This window comes from Alosa sapidissima, chromosome 15 (assembly GCF_018492685.1).
Source record: "Alosa sapidissima isolate fAloSap1 chromosome 15, fAloSap1.pri, whole genome shotgun sequence".
Classification (NCBI taxonomy): domain Eukaryota; kingdom Metazoa; phylum Chordata; class Actinopteri; order Clupeiformes; family Clupeidae; genus Alosa; species Alosa sapidissima.
In genome coordinates this window covers 11,349,350-11,364,349 of record NC_055971.1, presented here as the reverse complement: position 1 = coordinate 11,364,349, position 15,000 = coordinate 11,349,350, and the positions used below count along the sequence as shown (strand labels likewise).

Below are 15,000 nucleotides of genomic sequence, written 5' to 3'. Positions count from 1 at the left end.
GTTGCTGCTGCTGTTGTTGTTGTTGTTACGGCGCCCCCCGGTGGCGGCCTGCTGCACGGCTGCCTGCAGGATGGCACTGGCGCTGTTGCCGGCGTAGTAGTCCAGCAGCAGGTCAAAGCCGCGGCCCTCCGCCTCCATCTGGCCCACCATGAAGCGGGAGAACTCGTCGGTGATGCTCTCGCAGCTCGACTGCTTGGACACCGATCGGCTGAGGTCGGGCCCCAGTCGGCTGCCGGGCCCCAGGGTCCGGCCCCCGGGACCGCCACGGCCCCCGCCCAAGCCCGAGGGCTCTTCCTCTGGGATGCTCTCGCAGCTGGCCGCCTTCCCCCGGGAGCTCCATCGCTCGCACTGCAGGCGCCCGCGCGGTGACGTTGGGCAGGGGGATGAGGTGGCCGAGGTGGACGCAGGTCCCTGCTGCTGCCTGGACATTGAGGACGAGGTGTCCACCACGCTCAGCTCGGGGCAGTTGAGGATGCGCGCGGTCACCTCAGAGGCAAACAGGGCGAAGGGGTCACTGATGCCGTTGGTGTTGTTGACATGGTTGCTGTGGTGATGGCCGTTGGCGCTGGTTCCGACAGGCTCCATGTCCAGGTTGACAGTCTCGTCCACCACGCGGTTAACCAGCCGCTCCATGAGCTCAGGCTGCTCCTCCGTCTTCCGCTTGATCTCGCTCAGCCTCGGTGGACGGTGCTTCTTACGGAGCCCCCCTCCTCCTCCTCCTCCTCCACCACCGGCAGCCGAACGGCAGGTGGGCAGTAGGTACGACCCCGCGTCCAGCCCGGCCCCTGCGGTCATCATGCCGCCCAGAGCCCCCGAGCCTTTAAGCGCGCAGAACCACGGCTGCTTGCCGCTCGAGTTCTCCAGGCAGATGGCGGCCAGCTCCGTAGCCATGGAGACCACCGTGGCGGCCAGATCCTCGGCGAAGCAGGTGACGGGCGTGCGCGTGTCGCCCAGCGAGTGCTGCGGGCTCAGGGCGTAGGGCTTGACCTCGTAACCCCTGGCCCTGAGACGCGGGTCGTGTCGCGGCGAGCTGTCCAGCGACGGCAGCTTGGCCTCCATGCTGCGCTCTCTTTCTCGCTTCCCCTGGCCTCTGTCTACCCCTCCACCACCGCTCTCCTGCTCCATGGAAAACGCTGAGGTCAGGGCATGCTCGCCGTCTCCGCTGGGTTTGCGGACGCGCTGAGGTGACCCGTTGTGTGACCCGGGAGCTCCTACCGTCCCCAAGACTCCCCCTCCTCTTCCTCCTCCCCTCTCTAGGGCCTGCAAGAGCCTTCCTCCTTCCCCTTCTCTGCGGACCCCGCTGCCGTCGTGGTTGCGGTCTCGGTGGCTCTTCTTGGCTGCGTGGCGCGACACGCGTCCGAGACGCCGGGCGGTCAGCCGGAGCACAGCGAACAGGACGCCTTCAGTGGTGTCGCGCAGCTGCCCCTCCCAGTCGCCGGCGCCACCTGCGTCCTTCTGCCGGCCATCGAGCTCACGCCGCTTGGCCGCCTTCTCCAGCGCGTGCGCCAGCACGCTCTCCGCCACGTCTCTCACAAACTCCTCCTCCTCCTCCTCTTCGTCATCCTCCTCCTCCTCCTCCTCCTCCTCCACCTCCTCCTCGGCATACTCCTCCTCTTCGACCTCCCCTCGGCCCCCCTCCTCCTCGTCCGGTCCTTCGTCCCTGACCCTGCGCTCGGTGCCGGTCACCCCGGCCAGCAGGCGGCGCTGTGTGCTCTCCAGTAGCTGTGCCACGCTGCGAGGCTGCCGTTGCCGCAGCTGCTGCCGTTGGGGCCGGGGTCGTGCCAGCAGGCCGGTGGCCTCGCTTAGCAGCGCCCGTGCCAGACTGGCACGCGACGCCTCCACGCTGGTGCCCTCGGCCAGGCTGGCGTGGAGCGGCACGGCCGCGCTGGCCTGCGCCGCCGAGAGCAGCCCGAGAGACGGCGAGTAGCGCCCGCTGCCATCGTCCGGCTCCACGGGGTCAAAGGGCAGATCCACGGCGGCCACGGCTCCAGCCACTTGCGCCATCCCGCACATGGCCGAGGTGAGGGAGAACTCGCCCTCCTCCGTGTCACACCCTTCATCTTCATCCTCATCCTCTTCCTCTTCCTCCACCGGTCCGTCATCCTCATCGGCGTCCATCGCTGTGCGTGCGGCAGGGTCCATGGCCAGATGCTGTGCCACCTGCGGAGTGGAGATGGTGCCAATCACACTGGCGGCACACGCCAGTGCCACCTCCAGGGGTTTGGAGGCTGCATGCTGCTGCTGCTGCTGCTGCTGTTGCTGGGCCTCCTGATTGAGCTTCTGGTGCTGATGCTTGGAGTGCGGTGGATGAGGATGATGATGGTGCCGTTGCTGATGTGGCTTGCGCTGCGTGGCTGGTCGGTGTCGCTCGCCGGCGGCGCGTGGTGCGGCTACGTCCGGCCCATGATCGGGCCAGTCGCCGGTAGCGTCCTCGGCGCAGTCGGGGCTCTGGACAATGACGATTTTGGGGAGCTGGAAGGAGGACGAGGAAGAGGAGGACGAAGGCAGGCTGAGGGCTGCGGCGGGGGAGAAGGGCGCCTCGTCCTGTGAGAGACGGATGAAGGCGTCCTGCAGCACCGTCTCGGCCAGATTGGTGGCGTAGCGGCCGGCCGACTCGCGAGGATTCTGGGAGACGGAGGCGGGCGAGGACCGCAGGGTGGATTCGGAGTCCTCGCTGTCGTTCTGGTCAAGGGAGGGGGTCCCGGCTACACCCCTGCGCTGACGCGGTGGAAGGCGACTCCTTCTCAGCAGCTCCGCCGCCACCTCTCCCACATCCACTCCATCTGCTTCTGCCCAGAGAGGGAAGAGAGAGAGTGAGAGAGAAAGAATGAGGGAGGAAGAGAAAGAGAGGGAGAAAATGAGAAATTGTATTACGTTTTCAGCAGGTTAAGCAAAATCACTCAAGGGAACGAGGGAAGAAAACATTAAAGGAAGAGGGAGAACAGAGTGGTGTATAAAATAAAACGGAATTGGAAAGGAAAGAAGGAGCGATCGGGAAGAGAGGCCTGGAGGGGTGAACAGAGAGATTGATGTAGGGATGAGAGAAAGGGTGACGGAACAAGAGAGAGAGAGAGGAGGAAAGAGAGAGACAAGAGGAGAGGAAGGAGAGAGAGTGTGAGGGAAAGAGAGAGGAGAAAAGAGAATCAGAGGAGACAGGGAGAAGGGGATGCCTGTTGTCGTTAGAGAGGCAGTCTGTCTCCTCCTGCAGTGCAGCCCCACGGGAAAGGTGATGAGGTGAGCCCAGCTAAAGTAAGCCATCAATACACCCCACTGACGTTTGCTCAACAGACACACACACACACACACACACACACACACACACACACACACACACACAAACACACACACACACACATACAGTACACGGACATACTGTACACACACACACATGCACAGATTGCACACACACACACACACATACACACACACACACACACACACACATGCACAGATTGCACACACACACACACACATGCACAACACTCTCTCTCTTCTCTCTCTCTCTCTCACGCACACACACACACAAACACACCTTTCTCTCATTCTGTGTTTCTCTCTTTCTCTCCCTCTTTCTTTCTTTCGATTGCATTTCTCTCTTGACTTGACCTGTACATCCTCTTCTTTCTCCTCTCAATTTCTTGATTTGGGTCAGAGTTGTCATGGAACTATTTCAATAAAATACCAATGAAGCGATATATTTATATTTTTCTCTGTTGTTGTAAATAGCAAACTTCAGTGACTTATCCCCCCTGTACACAATGGAAATGCTTTTGTTGTGGAGGTGAAGGATTAACAACAGGCAAAAACTATCTCCAAAGAGCTATATCTACTGACAAGGTAATGTTTCACGATTCTCGCAAGATTTGTCGGGCCACCGTTCTTGAAGTTGCATGGCTGGTTTTCTGGGTATCGACTCGCTACGTCTATGCTGTATAGCTATGAGTGAACGATTCGCCTATTACAAGTTCGTTTACCATCAAATTGGCTTCATACAGGTGAAAATTTTGCATAGTGTACTTTTAACATCTCTTCTGTGTACATCCCAAATCACTCTTTCTTATACGTTTCCAACTCTCTCTACTACAACAGTTTTTACCCATTGCTTACACACTAAACAATGAATGCTTAGACCAAAGACTCAATACCTAAACTTCTTGTAGCATACCTTAAACACTGTGTAACCGTAGCTTAAACACATTTTTAGAAAGGATTGTTGAGTTTTGATGGCAGTGTTTCAGTTTGGCATAGATGTGAGTTTTTTTTATTTCCAAGCGCTATGTCTTATTTGGCTATATGTAGATTTTTTACATAATGAGCCAAATTCTGTAAAATGTGTGTAAGCAATAGGCAAAAACTGTATTTCTCTGCCTCTCCCTCCTTCTCTCTCTGCCTCTCCCTCTCTCTCCTTCTCTCTCTGCCTCCCATCTCCTCCTCTCCTCTCCTTCCTCTCTAAGTCCCCCTCTCTTTCCCTCTATTTCTCTCATCTAAGTCTCTCTCTCTCTCTCTCTCTCCTTTAAGTCCCTCTGCTCCTTCCAGAGAAGTGCAGATCTCTATTAGTGAGGATGTGATGATGATGAGGACTACATTGGCTCAGGGGTGAGAACACCCTTCAGACATTATCAGCTGCACATCTCCTTCCATATGAATTATAGATCAGTGCAGGGTTGCCATAGCCGCTCAGTAGTGTCTGGGGGCCCAGGGCTGGCTGTGCCCTAAATAGGTATGGCCAGGCACAGCTTCGGCTGCCCGTGGGTAAAGGCACGACTGGCCAGTGTAACGCGAAATCATTATTACCTAATGTGATGCATGCACGCACACACACATGCGCGCGCACACAACACACACAAACAAACACACACACACACACACATACAGTATATATACGCACACACACACACACACACACACACACACACACACACACACACACACACACACACACACGGCTTCACACACACAATTCAAACTTAGCTGTGTATGCAGAAAAGCCCATCAGCCTTCACTCCGGATCTAAATGAATGTTTGCTGACCTTTCTGTGAATACAAGTCATTTCACAGAGACAGATTTGCATTAGTGCAAGGCCTGAGTCAGCTAGCAGGGCCCGGCCAGTCAAATTACATCAGCTCTGACTGGGCCCCTGATAACGTTTTCTAAACTCCGCTGCTGTGCCCATGTAAGCCTGAAAGTAATGTCGCCATGACACTACTCAGGAAGTCCTCAGCAGCCTTCTGATGGATTTTTTTTTTGTTTTTTTTCTGTAAACTGCTGCTTCCTGCTGCACCTCCACATAGTACTCAAGTCTGTTTATCATTGTTATATGTTAAATATGTTACTTATTATATATATTTTGTCATTATTAACATGAACATTTCTTTTTAAATTGTTTTTTTTTTTTACTTTTTTATTATTTGTTCATTTGTTTGATGTCTGTCTTGTATGTCTTGGTGTCACGGGTACGCTGGCGACTACGCCGCTCCGTCTGGCATCTTTTATCTTGTGTGTCAATGTCTTGTACTATGTGGAGCGCTTTGGGTTGCACTCTGTGCATACAAAAATGCGCTAAATAGATAAAAGTGACTTGAAATTACTTGGTTGATTCGTTCCAAAGTCCTTTGAATAATTAGAGTATCAAAGTATGGGCGTTGAGATTGGTGTGCTTAACTGATGTATTGTCTGAAGTGGATTAGTGTATAGTGTACTTTACACCAATGTGTGGTGAGTCGTACTGTATATGTGTCACTGGTCATTCACTGACTAGCCTGAGGTAGTGGGCATCAGTGTACACTTCCCTGCTATCTGGTTTGAAGTAGAATGTACATATATATACCATTTACTCATGTCTGAAGTGAAGCAGTGTGCATATGTGTACCAGTCACTCATGCTACAGTACATACATACGCACACTTTACTAGGATGCTGCAGCTCCCTGAACACAAGTGGGAGAAAGTATTCGTTGGGTAAGTGTCAGGTGTTCATTAGATCCTTATGGGTCTCCAGTCCTTGTTCTCCCACAGTTGCACATGCACAACACATCTTGAGCCCCTACCAACCACCACCACACTGCTCCAGGCCCACCTGATTACTGTCAGTGCAATTACACTGTGCTCCATTAGCTACGTCAGGTCAGGTGTGTGTGTGTGTGTGTGTGTGTGTGTGTGTGTGTGTGTGTGTGTGTGTGTGTGTGTGTCACGCTCAGCTTATCACGACTGGTGCTAATGTGTCCAGTCAAGCATGCAGAGCAGACAGATTAAAAGGCTGCATTGTACGAAGCTCAGGGCACCAGTCTGATGAGTGATAGGATGTCACTAAGCAACATGTAGGCATTGGGTATGGAAGTGTGTGTGTGTGTGTGTGTGTGTGTGTGTGTGTGTGTGTGTGTGTGTGTGTGTGTGTGTGTGTGTGTGTGTGTGTGCGTGCGTGTGTGTGTGTGTGTGTCTGTATGTTTGTGTATGTGTGTGTGCGGGTGTTTGTCTTGTCAACAACAATGACCTCCTGACCATGTTATTGACTTTTATGGTGGAAACAGATGAGAGTCAACAGTAGCTGAGCAGGTGGGGTCGTGTTTGTTTGTGCGTCTTTATGGCTTGTTTGTCTTTCCGAATTTAGAGACGCTATCTGAAGAGTGTGTGTTATTACAGAGTGCTGTGTGTGTGTGTGTGTGTATGTGTGTGTGTGTGTGTGTGTGTGTGTGTGTGTGTGTGTGTGTGTGTGTGTGTGTGTGTGTGTGTGTGTGTGTGGACTAGGAAGTGGGAAATGATGACATGAGCCTTTGCCCCATGAGGTCTGAGATCTATCTCAAACAAACGCTCATGCATGCACACAGACACACACCAGCAAAGGTAACCTGGGGAGAAAGGTGTGTAATGATTAACATTAAACTCCACCATCTGCTCTCCCCATAGCATCAAATCCTGTTACAGCAGCACAGCACCCAATAGTGCTAATGTACTTAGCTACGCCACTACTGTAGTCATCACTTTACTGCTAACACATTTAAAAAACACACACACACACACACACACACACACACACACACACACACACACACACACACACACACACAAACACTCTCTCTCTCTCTCCTCTCTCTTTCTCTCATTCAATTTCCAGACAACACATTAACACCACATGCGAGCTCGTCTTCACATATAATTATGACCCAGTACCACCATCCTAATTGCTCCATATTATGACAGGTTCAGTCCATTATACATTGCAACAAGGCCTATAAATTGTGATATTATGACACATTATATAAATTGCGAATACATTATGTGGCGACGAGGCTATATAATTATATTGTGACATTACAGAAAAGCTGAGTCTGAATTGTTGCATGAAACGCATCCAGATATTCAGGAGGCTACATTTGCGTATATGTGTTAAATTGTGAGTGTTTTGTGTGTATTTGATGAATGTTGGCTGTGTGAGAGCTTTTTAAATGACATATGTCTACTATACAATATATGGGCCAGTCTGGTGCAAAGTGAGAGATATGGAGAGGAATGCAAGCTACTGACGATTGACAATCTCTTTGCTTAAGTAGTGTCACAGTTACATAAAGTGCTTTTATGACAAACTCAAGACAACGCCAACTTCCTGAAATATAACAAGTGATATTTACTGAAAATACTTTACATATACGGAATGTTTTTCACAACACAAGCTTGCAGCTTGTATCAACAAAATGGCATTCTAAACGGAAGTTCGGGAGTAGCATGATGAAATGTGTCATGCCTACGGCGTCAGATTCTTATCGGGTACATTATTCCCAGTCTACATGTTGTGGCATTTGGTTTGATCACTCGCTCCCCCCATAACCCCCCCACCTCCTCCCCCTATCTCACCTCCTCCCCCCAGCACACCCCCTCCACATTAATAGCATTGCGGTACGACTGCCACTACCAGGACACTCATGCATGGCCTACAGACCTATTGTGCTCATAAACCCAAACGTTACTGCTGTATTCCCAACGGCAGATATGCGCTAGTGCCAAACGCTGCTGCACCGCCTCTGCCATCTCCTAAAGTGCGCTAGGACAGAGAGAGAGAGAGAAAGAGAGAGAGAGAGAGAGAGAGAGAGAGACTGTGGAAGAGCCTTCAGTCTCTGTGCTAGGAGAGAGAAAGAAAAAGAGAAAGAAAGAGAGAGAGAGAGAGAGAGAGAGAGAGAGAGAAAGAGAGAGTGGATGTGGCAGAAGCTCCAGTCTCTGCCTCTGCGTTAGCCTCAGTGGCGGCAAATGGCCTTAATCCCTGTCTGGGACACCTGCCAGACTGCAGTGCTGGAGCGCTCCTGCTCGTCACACAGACAATGGCCCTGATATAAATACCTGTCTGAGAGCGCCACGGCACGCTAGTCTCCTCATATCCCTTAATGCACCACCTGACTTAATGGCTTTGCAAATCTGGTTACACTGTGATCATTTTATTACAGTTTTTTTTTCCAATTGCTAACATACTAAAATGCTATGCATAGCACAATTATTTAAACTGACACACAGAGAGGACAGAGAGTGCAGCCCAACTTGAGCCGTTTTACCATCGCCTGTGTCATCCAGACAGACTGGAGTACAGGTATTCAACCAAAATTATTTTCTTATACACTATGTAGTACACACCATGTCATAGTGTATCAGTTGGGTGACACCTGTTTACTTCATGAATGGCTGATGTCATACACTAACTGTACAAGTTTCCTGTACAATTTACTCTACTATGGGGGAAATATCTTTAGGCTGCATTGTCCAAGCCCTATATTTTTGTCTTTTTGTTTTTCTCTAAAGGACTGAGACACGCAGCCATGGTGGAGGAAGGGGCCAAATGTTCACTTCACCGGGATACAGGAAGCTGCCATTGTAAACTTGGTTTTGGAAGATAATGACATCAAATAACGAGAAATTCAAAGCCACATCATCCAAGACAACACCTTATTCAGTAACATTCAACGAGTCAGTCTGTCCACATTGGCTCACATTCTCAAGAGAAACCAAATCAGAATGAAACATCTTTATAAGGTGCCGTTTGAGAGAAACACAATATTGACTGCAGTACACTACACGCAACATTGTTTCTCAGTGTACTGGATAACACCATATTGACTGATTTTTGTTCTTTGTTTTCAGGGAGTAGTGGAAATGCATGCTCATATGAGTTCATCTTTAGATGAGGCATCTTTAGTAGATGAGGCTGGTTTCAGCCTAGCAATGACCAGAAGAAGGGGGAGAAATGGCATTGGCCACTAACCTGACTCTCGCCAGATGAATTTCATTCCGCCTAGCTCCACTCATCCATCTGGGATCAATCCATTAAAGTGTTGCTTCAGAAGGCTGGGCCTAATCAAAAAATGCTTGCATATGATTGGATAAGCCACTTGTCCGTCATCTATTGACGTGCTACTTAAACCACTCACATCGAAGCCAACCCGTGACGCTGATAACAGTCTCACAGTCGCTTCTACGCTATGTCACATCTATGAAACTCCCGCCCTGCATACTGATTGGCTTTACCATAAAATCTGGTGCAGAAATCACTCTCAACGGAAGAGGCCCCAGATGGATGTGAGTGAAGCTAGGCGGAGCTAAGCGGAATGAAATTCATCTGGCGAGAGTCAGGTTAACTGGCCACAGAGCCATTATAGATGTTCCTGGCCAACGTGGTGGGAATATCACAATGTGCGCTGCCATCACCAATACGCATGGTGTCCTCCACCGTCATGCCAACCTTGGACCATACAACACAGCTAATATATTCTCACATTTCTGGACAGACTCCACAACATTCTCATACCACCAGAGCGTATGAATGATGCAGACCATCAAAGAAACCAGTACGTTGTAGTATGGGATAACGTGAGCTTTTATTGTGCAGCAGTCCAAAACTGGTTTGCTGACCACCCACCATTTCTTCTGCAATACCTCCCACCATACCGTACTCACCATTTCTGAACCCCATAGAAGAGTTCTTTTTATTCTGCAATTTTCTTTTTCAGTTTACTGTTTTTGTGAGCATATTTTTGTACTTCAATGTAAATATATCTGCTGTGCATATGTTGCACTGACTTGTTTGGTGAAAAATAAAAAAATAAATGTTTCAACAGCATGTGTGTGTATCTGCACATACTGTATCTCTCTGCATGTGAACACCACCAGTGTGTAGTTGGTTAGTAACATGAATAAAGTGTGTGCCATTTGGTGCAAAAGTTTGATTTTGATAATGCTATATGTAGTTTTGGTTGCAGTGCTTCATTTTGCAGGATATATGAGATATTTTGCAGTTTGGGTGTGTGGTTTTGTGAAAAAAGTTGTGTTGTAGCAATTGGAAAAAAACTCGAAGTGTGCAGCTGGCGTGACTTGTTTAGTAGCAGTGTTGAGAAGCACATCGATGATGCTGTGAACTGAAATGTGGTTATCTACTCTAGTGATTGCACGGAGTGTTGAACACATGGGTTTGTGCTATTATCAGAAATTGCTAAACACACACACACACACACACACACACACACACACACACACACACACACACAGACACACACAACAAAACAAGGTCAAGATGATAAAAGTACTTAGTATGTGCATATATTTGTATAAATGTGTGTGTGAGAATCACCGTTTCTGAAGGGGTCCTCCTCACTGTCCTCTCCCAGGTGCTCCGAGGCTGTGAGGAAGTCTTCCTCAATGGAGGACACAGAGCGGTTGGTGTCATCATCGGTGACACGCTGGTTGGCCAATCGGCTGAGGCGGTGCCTCTCCTGGCCGGACTGCAGGCCAATCAGAAACTTGTTTATCTCGAAGATGATGCTGCCCGGCTGGGTCGGGCGACGCCCTCTCGCACACTGGACCAAACACACATCTGCTGCCCGATGACTCTGAGATGTGCAAGCACACACACAAGCCCCCCACACACACATACACACAGACACACACAACACACACATACATAGGTGTAGACACCAAAACACACACAGAGCCAAAGCCAAAGACATGGATTAACAAACACACAAAGTGGGTCAAGGACAAGGACAAGGATTTTTTTATTGAGGTGAAAGGTCAAATCTCAAAGGCTAGTGCTATTTTGCATTTCTATGCACTCGTTGGAGGACAGTATGCAGATCTTTGATCTTTAGATGGATGGAAGGGAGCTGGGCAAAGGCTGAGGTGAGTTGATGTCAATTGACCAAGTCTGGGGTCACGCCAGGGGTCAGCTGAGAGGGGGCATGCTGATGTGATCTGGCTGATGTAGGAGCTGGCCTGTGGTTGAGAATGTCAAAGGCACCCAGGGTTGAGTAAGGGCTCGTCTGTGCTTGGGAATGTTTAGGAGTGTAGCAGTTGGGCATGGATTCATGGGAGCTAAGGGTATTTATCAGAAAAGGGCAAAGGCTGCCCTGTGCTTGGGTACGTTCAGAGAGACAGGAGTTGTATGGAGGCTAATCTGTGCTTGGGCGTGTTAAGGAGGACAGGAGCTGAGTGATCGGGGGCTCACCTGTGCTTGGGCGTGTTCAGGAGGACAGGGTTCAGGGGGCTGCAGTCCGCTCAGCAGCAGGATCTCATTTTCTTTGGGCTGCCGCACTCCCAGAGACTCTATCAGCCTCGGCAACTCAGGAGAGACAGACGCCAACTTCTACAGAGGAGAGACAGAATGAGATGGGAAGTGAGGGGGAGGTTTAGAGGCTCTATAAATGAATAAATTATATTAAATACATAAATCATGACCCTTGTCAGCATTGTTTTTTTTCATAAAGGGGGAGCTCAGTGCCTCTCCGTTTTTGGAGGATTTTCTCCAAAAATTCACATTTACAGACACGTATAGACACAAACTCAATGCATGGAGAACCCCACGCACCTTGATACAGCTGTCATCGTGGCGATCGGCGTTATGACGATCAAGGTTGACAAAGCACACCTGGGGAGAAGGTAGAGAATACAGGCAAGCAAGGGAAGGGGAAAGAACAAAAATATTTTTAACCACAAAATACAAACAGATCATATGATTCTGTCAATAACGAATAGACAGATACAGATACACATTACAATGTTGCAGGATCCCTTCTAAAATACACTTGTGAATACAAACACAGACACATACACGCACACACAAATCTATTGCCTCAAGTCAGATTCTCCATAGAGGCCTCTAAGCATGTCAGTAATTATCTAAATATTTAGACCAAACTGTCAGCTCTGGTCTGGTGTCATTTTTGCTGTCTTTCTCACTTTGCTTCTCTCTGTCAGTGCACACACACACACACACACACACACACACACACGGTAATGGAGGCCGGAGACCCCTGTTGTGGCACATATTGGAGAGAGTGGAGAGAGTTGCCCTTTTCACTAGGTTTTCAAAGAATCATTTCTGACTGCTAAGGACACAATGGTCCATGCGCCGCTAATGTTGTCACATACACACACACACACACACACACACACACACACACACACACACACACACACACACAAGCACACTAATGTGTGTTTGAAGTTGCTGGCAGGAATACCAGGAATACATCCACAGATGCACTTGTGATTGTTGCTCACACATCACACACACTTCTCACTCCATCCTCATCATTTCCCTCTCTCCTTCTCTCTCTCTCCATCCTCTCTCCTTCTCTCTCCATTTGTCATGTCCCTCTCTCTTTCTCTCTTTCGTTCTTGCTGTTTCAGCTTTTCTTAATGTGAAAGTGAAGCAGGCTCTATTTTCCCTCTGCTTTGGAGCAGGCCCAGTCCAACTGTAGGCCATTTCACTGATTACAACTGCATCCTGCATTCTTATGTCTTTTTGAATTCTCATCCATCCATCCATCCATCCATCCATCTGCCCATCCATTCATCCATCTATTCATGGCCTGCATGGCTTTCATTTGTCAATCTGCCAAACCCCCTCACTTAAATCTAAGTTTTAGATAACCGTCTTCTCTTCTAACCAGCTCTCTCTCTCTCTATCCCTCTCTTCATCCCTCTTTCTCCTCTCTCTCTCATTATGTCTGTCTGAAGTCTCTCTCTCTCTCTCTATTATTCTCCCTATCTTTCTCTCTCTACCCCCCCCATCTCCCCCTCTGAAGTATCTCATTTGTCTTGGGGGAGCTATTCTGTGTGTGTGTGTGTGTGTGTGTGTGTGTGTGTGTGTGTGTGTGTGGAGAGCGCGGCAGGTTGAGATGGCTTGTGTCTTTGTGCTATATTCAGCATCTTTTCCTTTCGTCTGCACTCTGGCGTTCTATTTCACGCTCCCTCTCCTCCTCCCTCTCTCCCTCCGTCTCTGTCTTCTCCTCCTCCCTCTATCCCCCTGTCTCTCTCCTCCTCCACATTGTTCTTTTGCTTTCCCCCCTTCCCGTCCCTTACTGAAAACGCTCAGTCATGTCAGCCGCTAATTGATTTCTCACCAGGTTGGTGCACACACACACACACACACACACACACACACACACACACACATACAAGTGCATATACACCCACATACACAAATGCAGGCCCACAAATGGCCATAAAATGGACAATGTCAAGGTGAACGTAAAAGTACTTTGTATGTGTGTGTGTGTGTGTGTGTGTGTGTGTGTGTGCGTACCTGTATGTGTGTATTTGTGTGTGCAACTGTACTGCTAGCTGCTCTTTGATCATAGTGAGGGGGCCTCAGTTTGCAGGTGTTTTATTTTAGTGAGTGTGTGCCTCTCTGCTGTCTTTTCTCATCACGCTTCCCTCTGCTCCCTGCAGCCACTCTCTCTCTCTCTCTCTCTCTCTCTCTCTCTCTCTCTCTCTCTCTCTCTCTCTCTCTCTCTTCATCTTTTATCATCTGTTTTTAGTCTCACAGCACTTGCTGCTGCAGTAATTGTGACTTCCCTTGTTGTCTCCACACCTTGTCTCCAAGTGAGCGGCCCATCTTTAGCGCTTATGATCACTCCATTTCTCACTTCAGTCTCACTACAGTCTCTTTAAATATTTTGGTTTGATCTCCTTTCATCTCTTGTTTTCCATGAGACATTTCTCCAGCTGTTACCCAGCTCTCTTGCCTCTAGTTTCATTATTTTCTTTTTCTTTCTCTCTGTCTCTCTCTCTCTCTCTCCATCTCCCACTCTCTATTCAATTCTTCCAATAAAGCTTTATTGGTATGACATTATTGCCCAAGCTTAATTAAATACATACATAGAAGCACAAATAAGTTGAGCAGTACTCTTTCTCTCTCTCTCTCTCTGCATGTACTTTCCTTTCCTCTTGGCAGCTGGTCAGTTCACCCTGCCCCTTGCCACAACCTCCTCTTCAGCTGGCACTTTAGGTTAGGCTCTACCATAACCACCACACATCCCTTTGCCCCACACACACACGCACACAGGCAAACACAAACACACACACACACACACACACACACACACACACACACACACACACACACACACACACACACACACACACACACAGACCACGGGTCACACTCTGCCATCACCACCACACATCACCTGTGCCAACTTATGATTCAGCATCTTTTTTTCTAATAAAACCCCCAGCAGGGGGTCACCAAGCTCATCCATTCCTGCCCAGGAGGTATCCCAGCCCACCTGATCACGGGGGAAGCAACATGAAAGCCCTCTGTGCCCGCCCTCAATCCACTGTTACATCAGTGTCCTGGTTGTTGATTGACACAGCCGCATGTCAATCGCGGAAGCTTCTTTACAGCCGATCATCTGATTGGTTTGATCTGACTGATCTGACTGTGAGGTGAATGTGGATGCGAGGAGTCGACGAGGGCTCTGGACCGCCAGATGAAGCGACAGCTTGATTGCTGTTTGGGGAACGACGGTGTGCATCTTAATCTGGAAATCTGGAGTGCACCAGATAGAGTACACTACAGGGGAGCAAAGGGGAGAGAAGCTGTTGGCTTTGGTGCCTTTAGATGCCTTTTTTTACACAGCCCATGGGAATACAAGCACACACAGACACACACACAGACACACACACACTCTCTCTCTCACACACACACACAGAAACACACACACTCTCCCTCTCTCTCTCTCT

At 49.2% G+C, this 15,000-nt stretch overlaps 1 protein-coding gene across 3 annotated transcripts in view; it reads right to left on the bottom strand.

The window, feature by feature from the left end:
- Positions 1–15,000, bottom strand: part of LOC121684296 (SPHK1 interactor, AKAP domain containing) — a 59,156-nt gene that overhangs the window by 12,170 nt on the left and 31,986 nt on the right. For all 3 annotated transcript variants that reach the window (XM_042064285.1, XM_042064287.1, XM_042064286.1), the window contains exons 4-7: positions 11,837–11,896; positions 11,477–11,614; positions 10,604–10,862; positions 1–2,789 (exon numbers count right to left, since the gene is read on the bottom strand). The exon at positions 1–2,789 is cut by the window's left edge and continues 995 nt beyond it. In XM_042064285.1, the coding sequence (XP_041920219.1) occupies positions 1–2,789; positions 10,604–10,862; positions 11,477–11,614; positions 11,837–11,896 (3,246 nt within the window). The remainder of the gene's footprint in view (positions 2,790–10,603; positions 10,863–11,476; positions 11,615–11,836; positions 11,897–15,000) is intronic.